Source organism: Brachyistius frenatus, unplaced genomic scaffold (genome assembly GCF_029030835.1).
Source record: "Brachyistius frenatus isolate BFR_SWC_R1_liver_20210118 unplaced genomic scaffold, ASM2903083v1 Contig_73, whole genome shotgun sequence".
Lineage (NCBI taxonomy): Eukaryota > Metazoa > Chordata > Actinopteri > Embiotocidae > Brachyistius > Brachyistius frenatus.
In genome coordinates, this window is record NW_027210672.1 from 1,566,590 (window position 1) to 1,594,375 (window position 27,786).

Below are 27,786 nucleotides of genomic sequence, written 5' to 3' on the forward strand. Positions count from 1 at the left end.
CCCTCCGCGGAGGAGGAGGAAGAGGAAGAGGAGGGACGGAGCGGGTCAGTTGAAGAGGATGGAGTCGGGGTCTCTGTTGGCGATCTGCGCCATGTGCTTCAGTATGTCCTTCTTCGTGATGATCCCCAGCAGCCTCCTGACGACACACGGCGAGAGAGAGAGAGAGAGAACAGACGTACATTACTTCACATCGCGTTTCGGTGCGCGTCGCCACGGCAACGAAGAGGCGACGGAAAGCAGGACTTGGCCTCCTATCTGCGCGTTTTTAAAAAATAAATAAATAAATAAAAATTATTATGGGAGGCGAATACCGCCGAGTCGACAGCTCCAGAACAACGGCGGATATCGTTTGCCCCCCCTCCGACGAAAAACAACAAACAACAAAACAACAGTCGATGCAAAAAAAAAAAAAAAACAACCCCGCGTCCGGAGACGTGTCCCTGACGAGCGTCGAAGAGCTACGCAGAGTGAAAACACTCAGCTATAAATAAAAGAAAAGATTCTGCGGCCTCGGGGTCAGGGTGGGAAAAAAACAACAACAACAACAAAAACAATCAAATCAAATAACAAAGAGTGTTTCTCACAATATTTCTGTTTAAATCAGAGCCGAAACACGAAAAGAAACCGAACCCGGCGAGGGGAAGTCTGTTCTGTTCTTTTTTTTTTGCTTGGAGAACAACTGATGAGATGGTTTTCAGGTTTGACTCCAGTCGAAGATCAAATGTGGGAAAATACCGTCGTTTGCCCGCCTCGTGAGGCAGCTTGTTTGACAGTCTTTGTAACATATACTGTTTCTGTAAACCCATAAGTAAACACACACACACACACACACACACACACACACACACACACACACACACACACACACACACACACACACACGCGCGCGTCACATGTTTGAACATGTCAGGAGCTCCGGCCAAACAGCGGAGGTCTGCGAGAGGCAGCGGGGAAACCAAGGAGGGAGAGAAAAAAAAAAAAAGAAAAGAAAAGAAAAGCAAACACCGATGGGAGTTCACTCTCGGCCGGGAGGATCGTCTGTTCTGGTCCCGTCCGAGTGTTCTGGTCCGGCTGCGTCGTCACGGAGACGGATTGTGGAGCCCAACAGACCGCCTTGTGCCGAAATGTCCGGCCCTCTGGGCGTCAGCGGAGCTGCGGGTGGCGACGATTTCAAAACAAAGTGACAAATATCTCTGGCAACTGTTTCTACGCAGGTGAGCCGATCCGACACATTGAAACCACCGGACTGTGTTTAGCCTTCACAGCTGAACTGATTCATGATTAGGGATGGATGGGTACTCATAGGGTTTGATCGATTCTCCTATCGATACTTCTCTCCGTAAAAATACAGTTTGTGGGTCTGTCTGTGTGTATTTATTCATAGGTCGTACTTTTTGAAAAACGTATTTTTACCTGTCTGTCTGTCTGTCTATCTATCTACCTACCTACCTAAATATCTATCTGTCTGTCTGTCTGTCTGTCTCTCTATCTATCTAAATATTATCTATCTATCTATCTATCTATCTATCTATCTATCTATCTATCTATCTATCTATCTATCTATCTATCTATCTATCTATCTATCTATCTATCTATCTATCTATCTATCTATCTATCTACCTACCTACCTACCTACCTACCTACCTACCTACCTACCTAAATATCTATCTATCTGTCTGTCTATCTATCTATCTATCTATCTATCTATCTATCTATCTATCTATCTATCTATCTACCTACCTACCTAAATATCTATCTATCTATCTATCTATCTATCTATCTATCTATCTATCTATCTATCTATCTATCTACCTACCTACCTAAATATCTATCTGTCTGTCTGTCTGTCTGTCTGTCTATCTGTCTATCTATCTATCTGTCTGTCCATCTGTCCATCTGTCCACGTGTCTATAATTTGGCACGAAAAATAAGGACAACAAAAGAAAGATGTGACAAGATGTAACGATTATTTTATCACGCCTTTTATGGCAAAAATAACGAGTTTAATCGCGTATCGATCCAATATGTATTAGCAACAAAAAAATAGATCAACGTCTTAATGAGAAATGGAGTCGGCGAGATCAAATGTGGAGGATAACAAATGCAAAGCAATAATAAATGCCACTTTTTTCTTTTAACTGCTCAAGTATTGATAGCAGATTGACTGCGGCGCCATAATCGAATTTTGAATTCATCTCAAGCTATTTTCATAAAAATGACTGCTGGCCGAAAAAAAAAAAAAAAAAAACACATCTGAAAACGGGGGTGAAAAGTTTTGAATCGTTTTTTTTGGGGGTTTTTTCCCCCACATTTTAAAAGACAAAACAAATACTGAATCGATCTTCGTCTGGCAAAACACTCCGTCCCAAAACACTCCGGAGAAGACGGCTTGCCAGTAAATAAATAAACACACACACACACACACACACACACACACACACACACACACACACACACACACTCTGCTCAGGCTCCCCGAACGGACCTCGTCACCGAGGCACGCTTTGAAGAATTTTATGAGCTGCGCGGAAAAACACAGAAAATAGCCGGAAATTGGTCCGACGCCAAAAATCGGGAGGACCGCTTTTCTTCCTCCTGCGTCGCATTCGCGCAGGTTGAAGGTCGCATACCAACGCAGGAGAGAGAGAGAGAGAGAGAGCTGCATACGAAAAGCCTTCAACTTTTCATCCAACAACTTGTTTATTTATTTGTCCGCCACGTTTCCTCTGCTCCGACAGTAAATGACTCCAGATGAGGTTAATCTGTGGGTCAAAACTGAAGACATGAACTTCTGTGTCAAATCTGAGCCCTCCTCCTGTCTGTCTGTCTGCCTGTCTGTCTGTGTGTGCGTCTCTCACCCGTTGTGTGTGACCAGACACTGCCGCAGCCCCAGCTTCCTGAAGATGTCCACGGTGATGTCCATGGGCGTGTGGTCGGTGACCGTGAACGGGCTCAGGTCCATGATGCCTCGGAGGCGCAGGGGGGGCGGGGCGTCGGCGGCCTGGGAAGGAGCGTGCTCAGTGAACACCACCTGAGAGGCGCTGACCACGCCCTCCTGGCGCTTCCGGGCGTTGTCTGGGTAGAAAAAAAAAAAAAAAAGAGCAAAGAGGGGATTTTAAAATGGGTATTTTTTTTGATCGAGAACGAGCCGGAAAGACAACGCCGACGTTCTTTCTCATTTTAAGTGAACGTTTAAGTGGCAGTTGGGTTCACTCGTTCACTTCGGTTTTGTTCTCTCTTTCGGCTCCCGGAGGGGGGGGGGGGGAACAAATATCTTTCTGTTTAGCTGCTAAATGCTCCACTGAGATCACAACTAACTGTGTGCTTTGTTTTTTTTTTTTTTTTTTTATAGCTTTTTGTCTGATAACAGCCGCTCGCTGCGATACTGAAACGAAACCGGACATCTAAATAATGAGCTCCAACTCCCTATGAAGCTCGATACTTCATAGATACCGGTTATTATAATAACTGAATGAGAAGTAAAAAAAAAAAAAAAAACAACAAAAAAAAACAACAAATGACAACATTCACAGTATAAAAAAAAAAAACCAAATACAAACATTAAAAAGGGAATTTTCAACTTCCATAAAATACTGCATAATGCCATATTAAATATTTTACGCCTTCAGCTGATGATCTTTTTTTTTTTTTTTAAATTTTTTTTAGAACAATTCAGACCGATTGATATGAGCAGGTCTCTTCTGAGGACGAAGCCGACGAGCCGCTGGGACTCCTGAGAGACGACCACAGGGAAGCCGCTGTAGTGAGTGCTCTCCACCAACGTCTGGTAACAAACAAACAAACAAACAATATACAGGATGGAATATGATTCAGTATCTGCAAAACAGGGCTGAGATGTCAAATGTCAAATTCCCTGATTTTCACTGACTTAAAAGTAGAAATTCTATGAAATGTAATGAATAAAAACAGTCTGGCTGGTCAGACAAAGCAAAACCAGCCACATTATTTTATTGCCATCAATTTGTGGTTTTTTTCACAAGTTCGCAGGCAATTCCAATACAAAGAGTTGTTTGTCGATCGATCAATAGTAGTTCGATCGACAAACAATCGTACAAACACAACTCCATGATATTCCATATCTTGCCCCCCCTTCCCCCCCCCCAAAAAAATAAATAAATCATTAAATCCCTCAAACTTCCCATGTCTGGAATAGACTTCTTTATTTTTTGTTTTTTTTTATAATTCCACGATAATCCAGAACCTCCAGGACCAGTAGGAACCCTAAAAGAAATGATATCTGCCCTCTGGTTTGGACATTACAATCTCCTTCTGGATACTGGACAATCAATTCAACTCACTTTACTGGCTTACTTGGAAAAGAACTGAAGCTGTTCCCGTGTCATTTTATTCCCGTTCCCCGGATGAATGCAGGCAAACGCTCGTTAAAAAAAAAAAAAAAAAAAAAAAAAAAAAAAACGCAACCCGTTCATCCAACCGCACGCCGACGTACCTCCACCTCCCCGACGGTCATGCCCTCCTGCGTGAGCAACGCCAGCGCCGGGTCCGACCTCCTCGGCCTCATCACGTCCACCGCCAGGCTGCTGTGATCGAACTCCTCTTTGGGCTCCAGGAACGGGTATCCGTTGAGCCGGATGTGAGCCTGCGGAGCAGCGCGGAGGGGAGCATGAGAAAAGGTCGCGCGCTGAACGGCGAAACCGAAACGGGCCCTCAAAGGGCGCGGAGAAAGAAAGAACAAAAAAAGGGGCGGGGGGCGTCGGAACGTTTCCTAAACGCTCACGGACTCCTCACCTCGTAAATCCCCTCTCTCCCGAAGGCATCTGCCACCCACTTGCTGGTCATGGTCGCGGCCATGAGGGGAACGATGTACTCCAGGCCGCCGGTCAGCTCGAACATGATGACGACCAGCGACACCGTCATGCGGGTCACTCCGCCTGAGAGGAGCGGAAAGGAGACGGGGTCAAAGGTCGGAGCGGCCCCGCGCCAGACGGAGGCATCTGGAGACGAGGCGCCGGCGAGGCGCGAATCCAAACGCGGAGTCATGTCGCCGGACATCGAAGCAGCTGCGGGGACATTTTTTTTGGTGGCAGATTTGGTCTTTTTTTTTTTTTTTTTTTTTGTTACCCGACGGTCTGCGACGTTTGTCGTCCTCCGTCTTTATGAGGACGTTTTGATCAACAAGTCAGAATCTAATTACGATCATCTTCTTCAGCTGCAGATAAAAATAAATCAATCAAATAAAACCACAGGCTGCATTTTTAACTCGATGCCCCGGCGCTCTTCTCCGTCCTCCAAACAGCAGGCGGAAGTCGGAGAGCTCCGCTACGAGCGTCTTGTACTTATTTGCAAGTTGTGCGCGAGTTTCTCAATATTAAACAAACACCCTCGGAATTGTTCCCCGATGTTCGCGGTGGAACAATTTGCACATGTCTTTCAGCAAGAGAATTAAAACGAACAACTTATAATGTCCCCAATAACTGCTTCAACAGCAGCTGTGCGTCTGCCTGTTATTTTAATGCCGGCCAGACTTCCCCGTCCTTCAGACCACCAGCGGGTTTTTACTTCCTGTTTCTAGCTGGTAGGTTTGTTGTGTTTTTTTTTTGTTTGTGCGAGCTCGCATCAGATTTAAGGCTCATGTTTGATACCGAACTGCCGTTTCAGGTCCGGTTTCAAGTGCTTGTGCTTGCTTTTTTTTTTTTTTTTAAATTTGAGTTCTTTTTGCGTGGTAGCACCTGGAGTCGGTGAGGGACGACGTTTCCTTCAGCGGTGTGCTTGTACGTGGATGAACGACAACAAAAGGAACTTGAACTGCGAATGACTACACTGAAAAATGGCAGAAACTGCTGCACTGGCAGAGCGATGCGCGATATTGCATTTAAAATAAGAAATAATTTAAATTCTGCCGTTGTTCCGCATTTTCGTCATAACCGCGCACCCATCCCGTTTCCTCGTCCAAGAGTCGTACGTGCTGTTTCCCCCCCCCAATAACTAAACTGAGACATAAAAAAATGACTTTTATGCTTAAAAGAATAATAAAATAATAATAATAAAAAAAAAAAAAAGATGGACAAGCATCCACGAGGAGGTAATCAACGCAACGATCCGGGTACGACGTCCACCTTCATGCCCCATGAAGGACGACAATAAAAACAACACATTGTGGACTCAAGAGTTAAAGACACCGACGATACGCTGAGGAAATGCTTTGCTGCTCGCCTTCTTCTTTTTTTTTTTTTTAAGAAATGAGGAGGAAATTAGAAACAGAATTTCATCTTCGGCTTTTTTTTTTTTAAATCAGATAAAATCTACTCGTTGCCAGAAGACATCTCTCAGCACGCTAACGCCGCTACACGCTAATCACGAGAGCTATCGTCAAGAGGGGGGGAGGAGGGGGCCGTTAACAAAAAGTTGCATCACTCGTTAAGACTTGTGGAATTTTCGACGGTGGAAAGCTCCGCTCGGGTCGACGTGTGTCGTAACGCCTTTCTGATATTGTGCACTTTTCAAACATTTCTAAAGGACTGCTGCAACCAAAGGCCTCAAATGCCAGGACCGACGGTCACATCTCCAAACAAGAATCCCACTCGTCAAAGACGCTTATTCAATGAGAAGAGGAGCCTAACAAAGCCCGCGTCCAATAAACGAGATGATCTGCTGATAAGCCAACGGGATTTTTTTTTTTTTTTTTTTTTTTACGGTGGAAGCGTTATTTCTGTATTTAAATGAACCGCAAAAAAACCTGACATTTTCAAGCTGTCCCTCCTCCCCCCCAAAAAAAACAAAACAACAACTTTGTTTCAAGAGTGTTTGTATGTTGGAAGGAGAAAGACTCGAGCACGTAGCTCAAAATCAATTTTCCATAAAAATTACAGGAGGTAGTGACGTCTCAGACTTCCTGCTGAGCTCTATTGGCAGCAAATACTTGATGATATTCCAAAATATACCGTTACCGTGTTTTATTCTATTGTATGGACTTTGTATTTTCTTTTTTTCCTCCCTCTATCTCTTAATACCTCACGTTTTAATTCCTATTTTAAATCAACGTAGCACTGTAGTTTTAACGTAGATTCCCCCCCACCCCCCCCCTCCCCGCTGTGTGCAAAATAAGCTACGAAACTCGCAATAAGTTTGTAAGTCTCAGGAATTGGGATTGGGTCCATAAAATAAATCAACTTGCATCACGGTTTGATAAGATGGGAGCCTGTACGGTCTCCCTCCATCGATCCACCCATCGGTCTGGGGATCAAACTGAGGAGGACAGACCAAAATATTCTTCTCCTCCCTCGCATCCAGCTGCATCCCGAGACATTCCCGACACGTCGTTTTAAATCTCTCCGGCATGTTTTTTTTGTTGTTTTTTTCCCATCAGATCAGCACGTGTCCTATTCAAAGGTTCCTGGTTTCCCCGCAGCTCCCGGGTATACCCGAGCTCATCGCTAATCGCCTACTCGGGACCTCGGCGGGATTCCCGTGTGGACGACGACCGTTCCACTCGCGGCGGAACCCGAAAGCAAACGGCGAGAGTCGGCCGGCGCCTCACCCAAACAGGCGGCGGCTCCCACCATGGCGTACAGCCCCGGCGTGATGCAGTCCGCTCCCGGCGAGCACCAGCCTTTGAAGATGAACCAGTCGTGGTTGTAGTAGGCCAGCTGCTCCATGCCGACGCCCAGCAGCCTGCCGGTGATGGCCCCCACCGCCATGCTGGGGATGAAGAGGCCGGAGGGAACCTGGACGAGAGGAGGTCGGGAGGAAGGAGGAGACCAGATGGAGCTGAAAGCATTTCCGCGGGAGTTCGGCGAGTCGTTTTTGCCGTTTTGCTGACGGGTGACGGTGGAAGACCCCGGAACTGAAGAGTTAAGAGGCGTGACCGAGTTTTAAAACACTCGATGTTTCTTTTCTTACGTTTTTTTTTTGTTTTGTTTTGTTTTTTTGTTTTAAAGATGTGAATTTCTGGGAAACTAACGGTGTTGTTTTTAACTCGGGGCTCCAAACTCGGGAGTCAAATGTCAAATTCCCTGATTTAAACGGACTAAAAAGAGTTTTCTCCTGCCTGCCGTTGCGCCGAGAATAAAATCCGTGTCTGAATCCTGGTCGCAGAGTCAAAGGATTTATCTCACAATAACGGCGATCAGCTGATGAGCGACGTTTTCCATTGATGTCAGTGACCACTAATCTTACCAAAAAATACACAATAACAATAACTAGCGAACTAACGTTATGGCTACGTACGTGGAAAATATGATAAAAAAAAAATTAAACATGCAAACAAAATTCCCTGATATTCCAAGTCTCAAAAAGATTTTTTTTTTTTAAATTCCCTGACCAGTTGGAAGCCTGTTTACTTAGTCTGGATTGAGAAAAGTAGAAAAGAAGGCTCCCTTCTGCAGACAATAATCAACTTTTCATCATCCTCTCTGTGTTTCTTGTAATCTCGGCTTCTCTCTTAAAACTAGGTTAAACAAATTGCGTGTTAATTCAATGTGAAGTTTCTGTAACGGTGACGATTTGCCTTGTCTGATCGATAATAATAACAATAATAATCTTTCTTCATCACCCGTCGCAGTCATTTTTTTTTTCCCTAACGAATGACTCGACCCTCCAGTGAGCCACATGACATTGAGTCACGTCGCTGTGACTCAATTATGAAAAGGGGAAACATGAGTGACTGGAGGCAGGACGCGGGTTCACATTAAAGACAGCCGCCCTGTTTGGGATTTTCAAAACGCTTCTATTGCGCCGCGGGGTTTTGTTGTCTTAACAAGAAAACAAAATGACCGTCAGCCGTGAAAAGCTGAGCGACGATGAGTTCAAAAGGACAGCAGAGGCGCTCCGAAAAGTGAGCCGGTAAAAAGTGTTTCGCGACGGTGACGAGTGCGTGCGGACCGACCTTCATGCCGAAGGTGATGACGGTGATGAGCATCTTGAAGATCAAAGCCAAGGCCAGCTGCCACAGAGCCGTGTAAAGGCCTTCCCCCGCCGGCCGGTCCGCAAGGCTGTTGCCCACGCTGGTTTCTGACGTGTTGGTCGGCTGCGGGTGCGGCAGGAGAGACAAGATTGACGGACATTATAGAAGGAGACAAGAAGGGCGGTTTCGTCTAAGGAGGGGAGCCGGAGTTGTTCTCCCGCCTGAGCTCCGCGTCGACCCGGCCGTTCGGCGACGAGCCGCCCGGCTGACCTGTTTGTAGCCGCAGAGCTGAGAGGAGTCGAGCAGCGAGCAGTCGTTGAACAGCTCCGAGATGAGCTCGGCTCCGCTCATCCTGGTGTAGCTGTTGGGGAAGGCGATCAGGGCGGTCACCGCGGCGACCAACAGCACCTCCATGACGGGGTAGTGACCCAGACGGGTGGATTTACCTGGCGGACCCAAGGGGGGGGAGGGAGGGGACCACGACGACAACAACAACAACGGATTAACAGACTGCGTGTTTGTCCGATCGGCCGTTAAAGACGCCCACCGCCGACATCTTGCACTCACGTCTCCTGCACCAGGCGATGTTGGCCTTGATGAACAGCGCCCCCCAGAGGCCCCCGAAGATGCCCAGCAGGATGAAGGGGCCCAGCTCCACCAGGTGCCATGGGGCGTGAAACTCCACGTAGAACAGCACCAGGCGGCTGTTTCCGAACGGGTTGATGGAGCGCAGGGTGAAGGCGGCCACCAGAGCGGCGAAGAAGGAGCGCCACAGGGTCTTCAGGGGGAAATAATAACTCACCTGGCGGGAGAGAGACGGGGCGAAATGTCAAAAAAAAAAATCCGAATACTAACCGTAATTAATACCCACTTGTATGAAAAAAAATTTTTTTTAAAAAAAAGAGGCAAAATCTAAAAGTACTCAGAAGAATTCACAAACAAGCTGGACAATTTAAAAAAAAAAAAAAAAAAAAGCAAAATTTAAGATTAGGATAATTGTTTTTATCATTAATCATTGTAAAATTCAGATAAAATAGCATACTGAAGTATGTGTTTTTATTTTAAGTAATTGTAAAAAGTACAAATTGTCATTATATTATCTAGTAATTTAAATTTAAAAAAAAAAAACTCCTGTAATTCACAGTTCTTTTCTCATTTCTGATGTTTGTTGCCCTCTGAGGTGGTCTCCTCCAAAACACTCCCAGAAAGGATTATAAAGCTGCCGGGAGACATTTATTCGCCAATCTGTCGACGCAAACATTGTTTCACGGGTTTATTATGTCGCCGTTGAGGGCGTCAGCGAAGAAAAAAAATCAAACAAATCTCTGTATGTTATCGAGCGTAACTCGTCTCAGGATGTACGCCGATGCTGTCGGAGATTTCAGGCGAACGCAGGCGACAAATGCTCACCGGACAAATGATTGACAGCTGGCGAATAAATCCAACTCACCTCCTCGAGGCTGAACAGGACTCCTCCTATCGGAGCGCCGAAAGCCACCGACACTCCCACCGCTGCTGCTGCTGATAACACCTACACGCGAGATAAAAACACACAAAACGTGTTATTGTAATATGACCCCTGAGATTAAAAAAAACCAAAAAAAAACATTTAGATCTGAAATGATAATACGAGATGGTGGGTTTCTTCATTGATGGTAAAAAAAAAAAAAAAAAAAAAAAAAAAAAGGATTTAAATGACTGTAGAAATGATTGTAATGCTTTTATTGTCTTTTTCTAATCTGTGCGCGAGTTTTATTTGTGCGATTTAATCAATAACAATGAAAGCAGCGCTGCCTGTTCCTTATTGGTGGATGTTCATTCACCAATAAGGAAGTGTTTACTTGTTCTTGGATACAGTGAACTTACTGGAAAACAGCAGTGTAAATATGAGAAGCAGTTCCCCGTGATGTTTTCGCCATAAACCGACAAGTCATTATTTCATGACTGATTGCTCTGTTAGGTATTTAATCCAATCATTTGATCCGATCTATTAAATGCTGGGAAATGGAGGGAAATTCCCAAAGTAAAGTCGTGAATTTGCATTTTTGTCGAAAAAAAGACCAAAAAAACCCTCAAAAGACCTTTTCCAATGACGTGAAAGTGAGGAGAGCTTTAAGCCGTAACAAGAAAATATTTGGCTTTTTTTTTTTCCAGACAGTCGCCGTCTTTTGATCAAGTTACCGGCTGCTTGTTTTGCTTTACATGCAGTGATTGTAACTATGTGAGAAATACGTCAAATATAAGCCTTTTTTTTCGGGATTTCTTTTCTTTCCCGACCCTAAAAAAAAACAAAAAACAACACGGTTGACTTTCCACGGTTGAATATTTTTCTGGTTTGTGACTGTAAATTAGAAACAAACTGAAAACAACTGCCGAATTTGTAATGAGACAGAACTGGTAACGACGCATCACGGGCAGACCACTTCAAGACGACCTGCGGCTTGAACTTGTGTTTAGCCGCGTCATCTGGCGTCCTTTTCTATCTTTCCCGCCGAGTTGCCAAAAACCCGGATCCCTTGAGACTGGCGCTGAAATCCCATCGGTGCGTCTCGGAGGGTTACCTCTCTCCGCTTGGCCTCGTTCTTGCGGTACTTGGGGAACAGATGACAGAGGATGTTGGCGCAGCAACAGGCCACGTGCACCAGAGGGCCCTCTTTCCCCAAACTGAGGCCGGAGGAGACGGCCAGCACCAGCGTGATGGTCTTGATGATCAGGGTCCACTTCCCCAGGTAGCCGCGGATGATGAACCCGCTCAGGATGGTTTTAATCTGAACGAGACGGGAGAGGAGGAGGAGGAGGAGGAGGAGGAAGAGGAAGAGGAGGATTACTGCAGAGTGGAAGAGGATGTGCGTTTGTTCTCGCGTGTCCGTTTTACGTCGGGGAGGCTCCGTTTGGACGTGCGAGAAAGCGTAAAAGCAAGAAATGAAGTTTGTGTTTGGGATGTTTATCTTCATCACGCAAAGCGTGTTAATCTGCGCGCGTGGGCCGGCTGACCGCCGTCTGACCTCCGAGGGACCGCGAGGAGAAAAAAACGTCCCAAGTTCCCTGAAACCGGGGAGGGTGTTCGCTCGGGAGGCGGGAGGGGGAGGGGGGATGTTTGTGGAGCAGGAAACGGTTCCGTTTGTGCGTTTAACGCCGAACGTGACGAATCGAGTTTGGACGTGTTCGCGCTCGGTCGGGTTTTCCCGCTCGTATTACACGAGCGTAAGCAACTCTTCAGCTTCTTCACTTCATTTCTGGGGGACAGAAATAAAGAGTGGAAAGAAACGGAGACAAAAAAAAAAAAAAAAAAAAAAGGACGTGAACACTGACAGCAGAAAGTTGGATGTAAATACGGGGTTCACACTCTCGAGTTAAATGTCAAATTCCCTGACTAAAAAGTCAAAATGTCATGAGCTCTAATGAACAGAAAAACAGGTTGCTGTTGTGCTGAGTAGACAAAAAACAGCCACATTGTTTTATTCCCATTAATTTGAAAGCTGTTATCGGGTACAAAAAAAACATTCCACTGTTTAAACCTGCTGCCCAACCAGGTCTGTACACCCTTACAAACACACTGAGCCTTGTGCGAAAGTTTTGTTCCCATAGGAACAGTAAAAGGCCACCATCCTTCCTACCGTTGCCGTGGCTACCAGAGGCTCCCTCTCCCGTATCTGACAGATCTACAAGTGGTTTTTACAAACTTTACATTTTCTTTTCTGTCGTCTATTTTTTTTTTCACACAGTCTTTGAATTTATCATTTTGTGTTCAAAGCGCTCGAACGTTGAGAAAAGACACATCTTTACCGAAGTGATTGTAACTCGTCGACGAAGGGAAAGAGGATAAAATACACGAGAAATAACTACATGGAAAATATATTTATTTTGATAAATGGCGACTAAAATTGAAACGGGCAAAAAAATAATCCCTGACTTGACCAAAAAAAAAAAAAAAGATCAAATCCCCTGTCTGGGAAAGAGTTTGTAAAATTCCCAGGAAATTCCCTGACCCGTGGGAATCGATGCCCTACGGGAGAGCGGAGGACGGGAGGATCCTTTTCAAAAGTAAATAAGGCTGCTCAAACACTCCGCCAAGTAAAAAAAAACAACAAAACAACAACATCTCGTCATGCTGTAACTCAAAAGGCAATAAATAGAAAAACCCGCAGACAGAAATCCCCGTTCGGCCCGTGAGCGAACACGCGTGCGCCGGGAATTAAGAAAGGAAAGGGAGGCGTGAGAAAAAGACGGTCAAAAACTTTAAAACGAGAAACGTGTTCGATGTTGGATCGCTGCCTCACCTCCGGTATTCCTGAGCCGCATGCGTACGGAGCGAACGCCCTGACCAGCGTCACGGCCAAGAAGGCGAAGAGCAGAGCCCAGAATATGTACATCAGGTAGTTCACTATGTAGGCAAACGCACCCTGCAGGACGGACACACACACACACACACACACACACACACACACACACACACACACACACACACACACACACACACACACACACACACACACGGTTTCTCAATAATGATTACATTAAAAAAAAAAACATGCAGAGGAAAGAAGAATATCAATTGCGTTTCATTTGGGGTTCTTTTGTCTCATGACAGCTTCCAGCCAGAAGATGGAACCAAAGCGCCATTAGGACCGTCGTTAGTGTGTGTTGTGTGCATGAAACTCCACTCATATGGTGCTAGGGAGCGGGACTGTACCATTATTTATAATTTGGAAAAAAAAACCAGTCCCGATCTGGCCTCGGAGTGAATGTGTTTTCCGTGACAGGCTTTGCAACTAAATGTCAAGTTTCACGGCGACGTGAGCAGTTTTTCCGGCACTGAAGTCTCAAGTTTTTTTTTTGCCGGACTCTCGTACCTCCGGAGTTCCCGTGATGAGCTCGGCCCAGGTCTTCCACTGCGGACAGCTGTCCCTCTCCTGGAACGTGGTCTCGTTGGACTTCCAGCAGCAGTGCTCGTGGTTGAACCAGAAGCCGACGAGACACACGCCGCCTTTCAGGTCCGTCAGCCAGTGGGCCGCGATGTCGATGCCGCCGGCGAGAGCACCTGGAGGAGGCGGAGGAGGAGATGGAGGAGGAGGAGGAGGAGCAGGAGCTCAGGACGAAGGCGACGAGGAGAAGCGTGTGTGGTGGAAGATATATTGAAGCTTTTTTTATTTTTTTATCTACTTAAGACAACTATATGACTCTTATCTACGTTCTGGGCGAGTTAACCTTCCAGCTTATCTGCCGGGGCTGTTAGCCGACATAATGAATATTGATTTTCCGTCTAGAACCCCCCCCCCCCCACCACCACCACCACCACCACCACCTGACTACTTTCAGCGCTACCCTCCTCGTGCTACTTTGTGGCTTCGCACCTGCCTGCCGTCCGTCACCACATGGGAATTAACTCCCAGCCGCCGACGCAGGTAGCGATGAAACAAAAGGAGAAGCGTGAACAGGTACGGGCGCTGCTGCCTTTGTGTGTTTAAGGAAGCCACGGAGGTCAATTTTATCTGCGGAGATTTGCATCGATTGCTAAATACCTTTCTCCGCCATGTGTAAAGACTCAAACCACAGTTATCAAATATGACTTGTATTTGAACAGTTGCACACCTCGTATAAACAACGCACCAGCAGAGAGCTGCGTTTTGTAATAACATTTCGACATATAATTTCCTATTTTTTTTCTCGTGTCGGTTTTAATCTGCTGTGGTGTCCCGGTGTCTTCCGCCTCATTGAAGCGCCCAAATGAAATGACGTGAATCTGGTTTGTGGTGTCTAAAAAAAGAAAGCGTTTTTCCCCGAAACGCTGCCTCAGATCTCAGATTCAAAGCGGGCTTTTTCAAACTGCAACATACAGAAACAAATATTTACCCAGATCCCAGCTTAAAGCAGTAAGGGATGTGTGTGTGTGTGTGTGTGTGTGTGTGTGTGTGTGTGTGTGTGTGTGTGTGTGTGTGTGTGTGTGTGTGTGTGTGTGTGTGTGTGTGTGTGTGTGTGTGTGTGTGTGTGTGTGTGTGTGTGTGTGTGTGTGTGTGTGTGCGTTATACCTGTCTTGAGTCCCACCAGCAGCATGAGCAGCCATCCAGAGAAGGCATCGCTGACGCTGTGCAGCAGAGCCACCGTCGACTGTCGGCTCTTATTGGTGATCTGGATGGAAAGCAATAATAAGAGGGATGATATTAATCTAAGATATTTGACATTAAATACACTTTCAGTAATACTGATGTTGCTTCACAAATGCATAGTCACTTATTTGCCAACTTAAACACGGCACTCTCGGTCCAAAAACACCATTCGCGTAGACTTGTAACCAAATAGACGTTTGTTTTTGGATGTATTTTCGACTTCCTTTTTCGATTTTTCTGCTGCTTTTAACACCTAAATTTGACACCTTCACACCCAAGAAATGCCGTCTTGCAAACGAGGTATGAAAGCCACACTTCAAAAGAACTGCACCCGACCTCAACGTCCTCCGTGCGCGTAGAGCTACAAATATAATCGTCCCGCTCCGCGTGAAGAGCAGGACATCCTCCTCTGCGGAAAAACAGGTCAAACACGGCGGTCGTCCTCCGCTGGCGCGACCGCGAGGTGGAGTTTAATATCTTCCACCGTGTAAAGTTTAAAGCTCCGATCCGTCTCACGACAGGAAGCAGCTCTTTTGGGTTGAATACCCGAGAAATCTTTTTTTTTTGTTTTTTTGAACGCACTCCTTAAAAACCACGCCGTGCCTTCCCTCCGTACCTCTCGGTGCCTGTCGCGGTCCTTGCTCTTCTCTCTGACCCAGTCGATGGTGTTGAAGTCTTCGTAGGTGCCCACGCCGGGCAGCGGGTCCTCCAGCGGGTCCACCAGCTTACTGGGGCCGGTCCCGTTCATACCGGCTGCTCTGCCGCCGCCGCCGCCGCTGTACTCCTCGTAGCCTCCTGGGAAAGAGAGAGAGAGACAGAGAGACACCGGGAGGGAGCGGAAGAGAGAACAATTTGAGACACACGATGCCACCGTCACACTCCAACATCAGCCTTTGCTGTATTGTTTCCCGTGTTGTCGAGTTTTAGAGTGAATCGGAGTTGTGTGTGTTGTTGTTTTTTTTTTTGCGATCAGAGAAGGTCGTACCTCGCCAGAGTTTTAAAATACAAGAAAAGCATGTGGACTGCTTCCCTCACGGCGAGGCGTAACGGCTACTGCAGGGGTTTCCCACGCGTATGCACTGTGTTTGTTTTGAACTGTAACAGTAGTATGAAATCATTTCAACACGTGTTACGAGTAGAATTACCGCCCGGCGGTCGTGTGCCTCCGCTAACCGCTCGGGTTTTAGTGTACATGCAGTTCATGTAAATGTTTGCGCCACGTTTGTAGAGACGTTCCCGAGATTTCCCGTTCATAGCTGGAAACACGCGGGAATTCATACTGACCTTTGACCTTTCACTGCCAAAATCTTATCAGTTCACCTTTGAGTTAAATTTAACATTTGCGAGAAATTGGAAGAGATTCCCTCCGGACGTTCCAGGAATATCGTGTTCACGTGCAAGGGGCAATGTGATGGCACAGTGACCTTTGACCTCCAAAAAAAAAAAAATTGGTATCAAGTGAAGGTTTTCGCCAACTTTAAACAAATTCCCAAAAAGCGTTCAAAACGGATGAGAGGGTCACGAGGTCACGATGACCTTGAACTTTGACCTTTCACTACCAAACTACAAACTGTTTATCCTTGAGGTCAAGTGAACAATTGTGGAACATTTGAAGAAATTGCATCTGGGCGTTCCTGATCTGTAATGTTCATGTGAATTTGTAGAATTGAGGTCAAAGCGACCTTTGCCCCCCCCAAAACCTTTCGCCTTGCATTTAAAGAAATGTCCTGAAGGTGTTCTTGAGATATCGCATTTACAAGAAGAGGACCGACATGAACCGGCAGAGAGGCATAAAAAAAAAGCCAACATCTCATCTAATAGGCAAATTCATGCTTGAAATGTTCCTTTCTTTTTTTTTTTTTTTATAACATATGGATAATTTCAATTGATTTAAAGCCTGACAATTCAGTGTAAGTTGGTCCTGACATTATTAAAATCAAAAGGTCAGCCTCCTTGGAGGGTGAATTTCAACACATCTAAGGACAAATCTAGAACAGATTTATCTTTAAAAATGAATAGCAAATTGAAAATGCATCAATTTTAGTCTTCTAATCTGACATGTTTGCCAACTTCTTTGTTTTGGGTGATTTATTTGAGCATAACAGTAATAGTTTACACAGAATGAACCGCTTTACAAGAGGAAGTATTGTTCTTTAAAATTGGATTTGTCAACAGCAGCAACATGGATGCCTTCTTCTTTCAAATCCCATGTTTTATATATAAACTCATATATACACACACACACACACACACACACACACACACACAGACAGGCCTTGAGAAAGTGCAAACAGTGGCAACCGCACGATTATTGCTGACTTTTGCTCCAGAGAGAGAAAAAAAAAAGAAAGAAAAGTAAACCGTGCACAAAGAGCAACAGAAAAACGTGCATTGTGGCTCCCTGTCGTGATATTGACAACAATACTCTCAACAATACTGTATTGATTAGCGTCTGAGGCGAAGACACACCAAGCCCGAGATCAACTTCATTTTTCTCAAGCGGGTCCAAAAACAAAAGAGCCCGAGTTACGTGGCAACATCGGAGCTGCAGCGAGCGGCAACCAATCAAACGCAGATTACAACTTAAACAGGAAACAACACAGAAAGTCAGGCCTGTTTTGATTTAAGATTAGTGCAGACGTATCATTTCGGGGGTAAAACCGAAATGATACCAGTCTGAGCTGGAATAAAAACTACAAAAAAAAAGTCGTTTTCAATTCAAGTATTAATGGAAGGCACGACGTAAAGCCTGCCGTCTGCGGGAACAGAAGTTGAACAGATGTTTTCTCAGCATCAACCAACTTTCAGAATATTTCATCTGACATTTTTAGAAACGTCTCGCTCAGTCACAGCTTCTGTTGCAGTTCCAGAATAAAGCCGCTTTGAGGACGAGACCCTGAAGTGAAGTCACATTTTAAGATTTAATAACACACACACACACACACACACGACCGGAGGTGTGGTGGTGGTGGGGGGGGGGGAACAACGTTAGCTGTACGAAAACGAGCCACACTTCCAACATGGCAGCGGGGGAAAGCTGCTATGGTATAAAAACAAAAAGGAGCATTTACACACCTGACCTGACAAGTAAGACTGGTTTTAAATCTCCACGCTCACGCCAGGAACCTGCCCTGGGTTAAAGTGTGGTACGGCAGAAATTACAAAAGAAAGAGGAAGGAGAGAAGGAAAAGAAGTGAAATGAGACGAGGAAGAAGAAGAAACACGAAAAGGTGAGAAATAAAAGAAGAAGAAGAAGAAAAAAAAAAAAAAAGGCGACAGAACCGGTTTATTTTTATCTTTATGCTACAAAACTCTCATGTTGCGTGACCGTCTGCGAGCAGAAGTCAGCTGATCCTAAAGAGGCCTATGATGTCACTAATCCCAGGTGTTGCGGTGTGAGACGGGGTGACGAACTACAAGCAGGCTCTGTCTGCACTTTTAAAAAAAACACAGAATGGTTTCACTTAAACGGACGCAAAACGATTCGTTAGGTACGTTCGAGCCCGGATTCATTTGCCCCAAAACCGTGCCAGGAGAAGCTCCGCTGGTGTTTGACTTTCTGTCTGAGAGGCGCTGAAGTGTTGCTCGGATGCAAAAAAAAAAAAAAAAAAAAATCACTTAAGTCAGCATTCATTCTTTAAAATAGAGCTTTTCGAGGCTCTTTTGAGAATCTCGACTGGGACAGGAAACGTCACAAAAACCGCCAGACTCGACTGTTCAGACCGCAAAAACTGTGTGTAAAAGTGAACGGGAGCTTCCGGCCCTGAGAGATTGGCCCGATGCGGAAGCGCCTTCATTGTCTTAAGATGCAATACCAACGAGGGCCACCAGAGGTTGGCTCCAAAACGCCTCCCAACTCAACTTCTCTCATGAAGTTCTCAGTCCATAAAATTTCTCCGGGTGTTGTCACCTGAAGTCGCTCCTTCTTAGTACTTTTTCTGGCGCTCCATCTGAAAATAATCCCGTCATTAATTATAAACTTTGCTTCAAAAAGGCGCCGTCCACCCAAACTCACCCAAATATAGTCACTTCCTGCTCCAAACCGCTCGGGACTGGCAAAGATGGCGCCGGCCAAATTCAGAAACGGACCCTCAAAACTATGGACATATAAACTAATGTGCTGATGTGGTTCAATCGGGCAGCGTCCGCTTTAAGGCGAGAATAATCCCCCGTGTTCACTATTTACTGCAGCGCAATCGCTTGTTCCCGGATCTCTTCCACGCCGAGACACTCGGCCATATTTTTGTAGATTTTGAAGCGTTTTTTTGTCCCCCGTCTGAGAAGGCGCGACAAAAGTGCGACCGGCCTTTGCACCGTCTTCACGGCAGCAGAAGCACGCAGTCGAGCGAAGCCTCGAGAACATCCAATCACGCGGAACCCAAACAAACTCCCGAGACGCAAAACACAAGAACTTCTTTCCCCCCCGACACGAAGGGCGCGCGGGAACTAAAACGCAAGAGCCGAATTTATGATGGAAAAGCTCATTGAAGGCAGCTTAAAGATACCAACAAAAAAAAAAAGAGGAAAAAAAAAAGCACACCGCCTCAGATTAACGGTGAAGGAGCTGAATATATACGAAACGCCCTCGCTGAACTCCACGATTCATAAAACTACAGGAAATACGCGACAAACACACACACACACACAGAGAGAGAGAGATTACCGTGTTTGATTTCATCATGTATTTCTTACCGTTGACCTCCGTGTGACATACGACGACCTACGCAGCTGTTTAAACACACACACACACACACACACACACACACACACACACACACACACACACACACACACACACACACACTAAAAAAGTTGTGCGAGCTCAAGCAGCACACAAACATTCAACCACATGACCCAAGGGCTCACCGGGTTGTAAACGGTCTTAATGATTAAACCCTCTTCGTGGCGGAGTTAAAGGTACCAGCAAAAAACAAAACAAACAAACAAAAACACAGCGAAGCCGCATTCGACGGCAGGATTTAACACTCGGAATTTGAACGCACAAATGCGGACGCACACAAATAAAGGACCACCGCAGGGGGAGCTGCAGGGAAGGCGTTGAAGAGGTACAACTCGCTGCTCAGGCACTTTTTGGTAAAAACTTACAAGGAGGCAAAAAGAGAAAAAAAAAAAAACTACAAACTGTCCCCCGAACTCACCGCACGCGACCAGCTCCTCCTCGTCCAGCTGCTTAGTCCAGAACTCCCAGTCCATCTCTCAGTCACGACCCCCGCAAACTCAGCGTCACAGCCCCAACTGGAAATCCCCCCCCCCTTCCCCCCGCCCCCCCCCTCTACCTCCTCCAGTAAATTGTCTCAGACAGATCAGCCCCCTCATTGGCTCGGGGAGCCGTGGAAGTGAGTCACGATTGGCTAATCTGTCTGGGAAGCTGAAATGTTTTTTTGTGGTGTTTTTTTTAAAATTTTTTATAGGCTGTGATTGTTTATGAGTTCGAGCTGACTGGCTGACTGCATAAAAAAAATAAATAAAATAAAATGAGATCACGTGTTTATGAGGTCTTTCACCTCTTGAAATCCTGCAGGACCCCGATAGCAGTCAGGACGGGAGGTCGGCTGCTGCGTAACGGGGTCGGGCTGCGGTTCGGTTTAGTTTCCGGGAATTCAACCTTTTTTATATTAAATACTGAAAAAGCTCCTGTTCTGATAAAAAAAAAAAAAGACTGGCTTCTAAAAAACAAAAAGCTGTGGAGGATTTTTTTTTTGAAAAGATTTGTTCCACGTCTGATGTAATTATACATATATATAAAAAAGGTGACACAAAGTTCACAAAATCAAACAAGGGCAAGTCCTTGGTTAAAAACTAGAATAATGGTTCACTGTGTGGGTCCTTCACGATTCAGAGATACACGATGAACAATTTGGAAAGGAAACAAACCTGAAATTAAAGCAAAGTTCACCCTGCGGCGACCTCCGGAGAACCGCGTTATCTGGCTGTCACACAGCAGAGTTTAACTTCCAGGAGATATCCCAGCACTGTGTATTGAAAGTAGATACGGCCAAAACCGCATTCAAATTCCTCTTAACTGCCGAAAGGTATTGAGTGGGCGGCGGCCATTACTCTGTCAGATCTTTAGTTTCTGTGTTGAGGTGATTTCTCAGGTGATATAATCAACTGGGAGCCAAAGTCCTAATGCTGCTCAGTGGATTTGACTTCTCTTTCATAACAAAACCCGCCCAAAAAAAACAACCGTCTGCTTGGGCCTCGAGATACAAAATCATAAAATAGGTTCTTTAAATCAAATGTGAAAAGTAAAAAAAAAAATAAAAATGGTGTTTTCTGCCAAAGCTTCATCCACAAAATCATAAATGATCAAGCAAACATAATGTGTTTAGTTATGGCTTTGGATGGAGGCCACGAGCCACAAAGCTAAAAAGACGACGCTAACTACGAATGCAATTTAGGAAACCTACTCGTTACGAAGAGAGACGTCATAGAGGTTGAGCCAAATGTCGAAAAAAAAACAACTAAGAAACACACACAAAAGTCCCGTCTATAACTTTCAATTCTCTGCGCTTGCTTTTATAATTCTGACCGATGGGGAGGGGGAAACTGCATTTTCCTACTCTGCACCTTGGTCATCGAACACACCACAAAAAGATCTAAAAGGGGCATCATAAAGAATGTGGTGACTGAGTTGTGTTGGTCTTTTCTTAAGGAGGTGGCTGTTTTATTGTGGATTTTGTACATTATGTTGTGGATGCTGCATTTTATTGTTGGCTTTGTACAGAAAAAAAAGAAAAGAGGCTTAGCACAATATAAATATCCAGCAATATATTAGTTATCCAGTGTTAGCACTCCTCTGAAAATGGGTCATCAGCACAGAGCAGCGCTGCTGGTTTCCAGCATGGGATGTCATCCGAGTCCGAGTGTGTCTTGAGGGGGACAGCGCGGACCGTAATCTCACAATTACACACACACACACACACACACACACACACACACACACACACAAAGTCTTACAGATACAAAAACACACACACACAAAGTCTGACACACACACACACGCGAAGTCTGACAGATACAGATACAAACACACACACACACACACACACACACACACACACACACACACACACACACACACACACACACACACACACACACAGACAGGCAGGACAGACAGACAGACAGACAGACAGAGACACACACATACAAAGTCTGACACGGATACAAACACACAGCCTCCAGTGAGGGTCCGAACCCTGAACTCTTCATGTCTGGTTGCCATGGGAATCGGCGTCACATGTGACCCCTGTGATGCTCGCTGACAACAAACAAGACTCTCTGGGACGTGTTCATGTCGCGGAGTTATTTACGACAAAACAACATAACGAATAAAACCCAAGACGACCCTCCACGGGATTTCTTGCCTCATGAGCGATCTCCGTTTCAAAAGACTCGTGCGGCATCTCATACAAAACCTCATCAACATAATGTCAGATTTAAGCATTCCTCGTTGCTCGAGGCTCATTTCACTCAGTTGTTTGAGTCGCACTTTTGCGCGCATGAATAAAACTACACGTATGAATGTGCGGCGGGTTAAATGCATTAAAAAAAAAAAAAAAAAATGGAGGCAAAGCCGTGACCGATTGGCAGCCGTTACGAAATCGAGGGCTTTAAAAATGTCCCCGTGTGACCTTCGCTCGACCCATTTTCTTCGGGAACAAGTATCGTAAGAGAGAGAGAGAGAGAGAGAAAAAAAAATGCTCCAGCCCACGTCAATCATTGTGATCACCGGTGAAGGTGCTGTCGACCTGACTGAGACGGCAAGTAAAATCCAATAAAACCAGCAATTAAAGTGTTATGGCAACAGCGACGATCCCTATTTCTACAACGGCGGTCATAAAAACACAGGTGGATATTTAAACAAATAAAATCTCTCAGCAATAAAAGAAAAGAAAAGAAAAGCAAGCAAGCAAGCAAACAACTGAAACGTAAAAGCGCCTTGTAAAAAAAAAAAAACACAAAAAAAAACAGGCAAACCAAGAAAAAGCTAAGAAACCGCGAACGAGGAAGTCGACCCGCTGCGTTTACCAAAACACGTCATTAAATATCACCCGCTCTGTTTGATAAGGCTCAACGTCGCGACTGCACCTCGTTAACTTTGTACCTTCTCCGCAGGCGTTTTGTTTTTGCTCCGGAGCCGTTTCCGATCGACAGTCGCCGTCCAGTACGGGTCGCGGCGGTCGGACGGCCAACGCCGAGTCGGCATCTTCCCGTTAAAAAGGGAGTTGTTGTTGTTGTTTTTTTTTCTTCTTCTTCTCTCCAACTGTCACCAAAGCTCGCTGGCGTTGGAGTAGTTTAGGTTTCTCTGCTTTACATTCTCAGCTCTCACCTGCACGACGCGTAGTGAAATGACTCGTGTTTGTTTGGTGCCACATAAAGTAAAACATTTTGATAGCGTTGCTACATAAAGTAGCAGGTGGTGTAAAAAAAAAAAAAAAAACAACAACAAAAAACACTTTGATGTAGAACTGCACAACTGTGGTTTGATTGTTTTGTTTTTGGCCTCATCGTCGTGGTAGGAAATTGTGGTTTCGAAAAGTCCCGCAAAACTGTCTTCTGGTTTTACACTCGTCTCTCAGAACATACAGTTTTACAGCAGCTGTTAGATGCCGTACACTTAAAAAAAAAAAAAAAAAAAATATGCACATAGCTGAGCTCCACCCAAACCAGCTAAATACACTTCTTTTATGTGAACAATAACAAATTCATAATCAACGCGCGCCCTCGTTGAACTCCACGATTCATAAAACTATAGGAAATACGCGACAAACACACACACACACACAGAGAGAGATTACCGTGTTTGATTTCATCATGTATTTCTTACCGTTGACCTCCGCGTGACATACGACGACCTACGCAGCTGTTTAAACACACACACACACACACACAGTAGGTAGGTAGGTAGGTCACTCGTACGTCGTCCAGTTTATATTCAGTTTATCATCAGTTGTGAAGTTCAATTATTCACACTGTAAAAAAAAAAAAAAAAAAAAAAAAAAGATCATCGAGCTGAAATATTTTACATTTTAAAATGAATAAACTCCCAGTGCGCTCATCCGTTAACGGCTGTGAATAATGATAAAACAACATCGTTGTGCCTTTGGGCTGCACGGATTTAAGTTCCTTTTTTTCCTGCTTTAATCTTTCTTTTTGTTCTTCAGAAACTACCGATACCGAGCAGGGAGCGGAGGACGTGAGGTTTTCACGGGGAAGATGGTCTTGCTGTTAATGAACGCTTTACACAGTGAACAAAAATAACAAGGAATGAGAAGCAACCATTTAAAAAAGAAAAAAAAAGAACAGTGACTGTTTTTAGGTGTGTGTTTTTTTTTTTTAACCGGGGCGATAAAGAACGACCCGTTTCAGAAGAGACACTCTGCTGCCGGAGCATTTAGAGGACACCTTTTCTTCCACACTTGCTATTGACAGAAGAGAGCAGGGTACTTCGGGCCGAACTCTCCTCTCCAAACAACCGGAGGGCAATGAGTCCCCGAGCGGCAGGTCACACGAGGCCAGAGCGTTACGACGAACCCCACGAGGGGCCTTTTAACAAAACGCTCGCTCGGCAACGGGTTCCAGCGCACCTCGAGGTCGCCACGGACGCTTTCCCTTCGCCGCGAAGGGGGGAAAGACGAGGGTGAAGCGCGAGCCGAAATATGAGGAAGAAGAAAAAGAAGAAGAAGTGAAGAGCGAGCCGAGGCCGCGTCACACTGCAGACACCGCAGGAATGCGTTTCCTCGGACGACGTGAACTCTGAACCCGTCTGGCTCCTGGCGGGGATCTGTCCTCACGAAGCGCTTTTCCGACGGCATCACCGGACTTCAACCGTCAACCCTGTGTGACCAGAGGGTTGACACGAACCCAAAACTTGGGAGCCGAAAACCTCCTGATTTCACCGGACGCTGACGCAGAATCATATAATCTGTCTGGGGGCCGTGAAGCAAAACCGTCAGACCGAAAAATCCTGCAGCTTCGGTTCTGCTGATTCTCCAGTTTCTTACTTGAACACACACACACACACACACACACACACACACACACACACACACACACACGCTCTTCTCTGGGTTATGATTTTCTTTCACAAACCACTGTGTAATTTTAAAACGACATGGTTGTCAGTTTAGAAACAAGGCAGCGTTTCTTCGCTCCCAAAGAGCTGACACGGCGGAAAGCCACGGTTCAACCCAGCAGCAGCAGACATGACGGTGGTGGTGATGACGATGTCACCGTGACATCATCAGTAAACCGGGCAGCTGAGATCACCGTCCGACCGAGCTTTTCCCAAAGAAATCCAAATTTTTTTTTTTTTTTGCCGATCGTCTTATTGCACCGACCGAGAAACGTCGGACGTCTTGTTTTTTAGTCGAACCGAAGAAAAGAGCAGGATTGTAAACCGTGTGATGACGACATCAGCAGTAATCAAGCTACATCTGGCATCGCTGGACAAATGACGCTCGTCCAGTGTGTGGAGTAAATCAGGAAGGCGTTTGAAAAGTTCAGTTAGTGAAGAGGAGGCGCTATAATATTTACAAATAAATCCAAAGTGATAAGAAAGCATCAGCCGGTTGGCAGACGGTTTATATCTACGGATGGATGACATCTGGATAAACTCAAAATATATTTTCAATCGTGTTTCCTTGTTCGGTTTCTCCAATCCTCCCCTCCCCCAAAAAAAAAAAAAAAAAAATCCAGCAATGTTTTAAAGGGATTTCAACCACTTAAAAGGAGAATTGAAGAAGATTTGGACTTCTCCAAAGCAGACATTCACCGTATCACATCTGCAGGAGGTTAACAGGATTGTTAATCAATACCAATGACTCGGCAAAAATGGCCAGGAGCAGCAGGCTTTAAAAAAAAAAAAAAACGAGGCACTGCACTCTCTTCTGAAGCCAAAACGCAAAATACCAAACTCTTCTTTTATCTCTTTAGTTTACATGCTAATGCCGTCTACACAAGATTTAACTGCAGGCACGTCTACAGGCAGCCTGCTGATGAGGCGTCACAATGACATAATCGGAGTCGCCATACATTTGTTCTCTGCGCCCTGAAATTTGATAATTAATACCGCAAGTCCTTTTTTTGTAGTAGACGGCGACTGGCTCTGGTGATGACATCATCAGTAACCGGGCAGGCTTGGTGAAAGAAAACAAAAAAACAAACAGTGCATAGAAATTTGAGGAACTCACTATGTTCACTTTAAATGTCTATTTTCATGTTGGGAGGTGAAGTTATATAAACACAGAGTAAATCTGGTTGTTACAGTATGCTCCCACGCCTGTGCGTAGCAACTGATTATCCGGTAAGACCACGACTCATTGAAAGCATGTGACACACACACACACACACACACACACACACACACACACACACACACACACTGACTGACTGACACCGTGTATCTTTATCACTACTTCAGGGCACAAACAGACACACTGCAATGTGCAAATTCTCACATTTGGTTAGGAAAAACAAATTTAAATAAAATGCTGTTCGGGGAATTCTTCGATATTAACAAGCTCGGCAACGACTTTTGAGACTAAAAAGTCAAACAAGTGGGTCATTGCCGAGCGACAGCTCTGGGGAGTTTAAAAATAAAAAGGCAGTGTATTATCGAACGTGATAAGATGGGACAGATGTGATGCTGCTTTCACGCCACGAAACAACAAAATAAGGAGTTGGACGATGATCGGGAAACACGATCGTCAGCCGACTCGTCGTAACTACGACTCTGGAGAAGCTGCGGTAAGTCGAGAAGTCACCGAAAGGCGACTTATAATGAACCGGAACATCATCTCAATGAGAATTGCCGATTTCTCTGGGGGTCGAACGATTTTTGGAAACATTTTGGGGAAAACGGAAGTGCAAAACTGACCTCGTTTTTAGACATTTCAGTGCAGAAAACGCACGTAGTAAACCTTTCGAAGTACAACTTCTGAAAGGCCCAAACTGCTTACACTGTAAAACTAATCCTGTTATTAGTTCACGTACAAGGGACACAGTGCAGACAAATCTGCAAGGATATTGAATTTGAACTTTTTTTTTTTTAGGGGAGCAGCTGATGAGCAGATGAAACGATCAGCGCCCTTTAAGTTGTTAAAATCAGCTTTTAAAAAGTGATGAAACCTTTAAAAAAAAAAAAAAAAAGGTTGCATTTTTATTTATTAATTTTTTTCTTTTTCCCCCTTGCAGTATTTTGTATTCCCGTTGCGGTGTGTTTACGGTAAACCGGCTCGTTTCTGAAAACACGGCGCCTTTTGCGCGCTCACCCGAGCCGAGAGGAGGGACGTCGTCCGCGGCGGAGAAGTCCAGCGTGGCTTCGGCGATGTCCACCAGCTCGTCGTCGTCGTCGTCGTCGTCACCGGGGCGACGAAGGGCGTCGAGGCTCCCGCTGCCGTAGCCGGGGTTTTCCATCCCTCCGGGTCCTGTTTACAACGACAAGAAGGTTTAGAGCGCGGCCGGCCGCGGGACGAAGATCCCCGGGAAGCTTTCGCTGCTACCTCCGTTCAAGTCGGCTGCATATTTCCGATACAAGCGCGTCCAAAACTGAAACATCGTCCCCGACAGACGAGAGTCTGAACTGGCTCCTTTATTCCCTCCTGAAATGTGGTTGTTGTTGTTGTTGTTGTTGTTTTTTTTGCAATAAAAAATAACGTGTTTCTTGAGACAGCTTGCTGCTACCGCAGACAGCAACGATGACAGCTCACGTCCAGTTCCACAGAAGTTTTTTTCGCAACCATTTCCGCTCTTTTTCTTTTTTTTTTT

The 27,786-nt window shown here is 45.3% G+C and overlaps 1 protein-coding gene across 2 annotated transcripts; it reads right to left on the reverse strand.

Moving 5' to 3' along the window:
* Nucleotides 1–11: 11 nt before the first annotated feature.
* Nucleotides 12–27,786, reverse strand: clcn5b (chloride channel, voltage-sensitive 5b). Of its 2 annotated transcripts, none has more exons than XM_069708028.1 (17): nucleotides 27,522–27,786; nucleotides 27,291–27,446; nucleotides 15,608–15,783; nucleotides 14,914–15,013; nucleotides 13,738–13,925; nucleotides 13,165–13,287; nucleotides 11,446–11,652; nucleotides 10,335–10,415; nucleotides 9,452–9,686; nucleotides 9,155–9,330; nucleotides 8,867–9,007; nucleotides 7,520–7,706; nucleotides 4,771–4,913; nucleotides 4,472–4,621; nucleotides 3,679–3,784; nucleotides 2,859–3,075; nucleotides 12–136 (listed from the first exon to the last, which is right to left on the reverse strand). In XM_069708028.1, exons 1-17 carry the CDS (start codon nucleotides 27,574–27,576, stop codon nucleotides 46–48), a joined length of 2,532 nt encoding a protein of 843 aa, XP_069564129.1. In that variant the 5' UTR covers nucleotides 27,577–27,786; the 3' UTR covers nucleotides 12–45. The 2 variants fall into 2 exon arrangements, with proteins under 2 accessions (XP_069564129.1, XP_069564128.1); XM_069708027.1 differs by having other exon boundaries at nucleotides 15,608–15,786.

Bases quoted from the DNA above. Each gene is read 5' to 3' on its own strand.
- clcn5b (XM_069708027.1), bottom strand. From the start codon at position 27,576: ATGTTTCAGTTTTGGACGCGCTTGTATCGGAAATATGCAGCCGACTTG. The intron at 3,076-3,678 runs GTCTGAATTGTT...TTTTCTACCCAG, and splicing joins AGACCTGCTCATATCAATCG to ACAACGCCCGGAAGCGCCAG. The intron at 137-2,858 runs GTGAGAGACGCA...GTGTGTCGTCAG, and splicing joins TGTCTGGTCACACACAACGG to GAGGCTGCTGGGGATCATCA.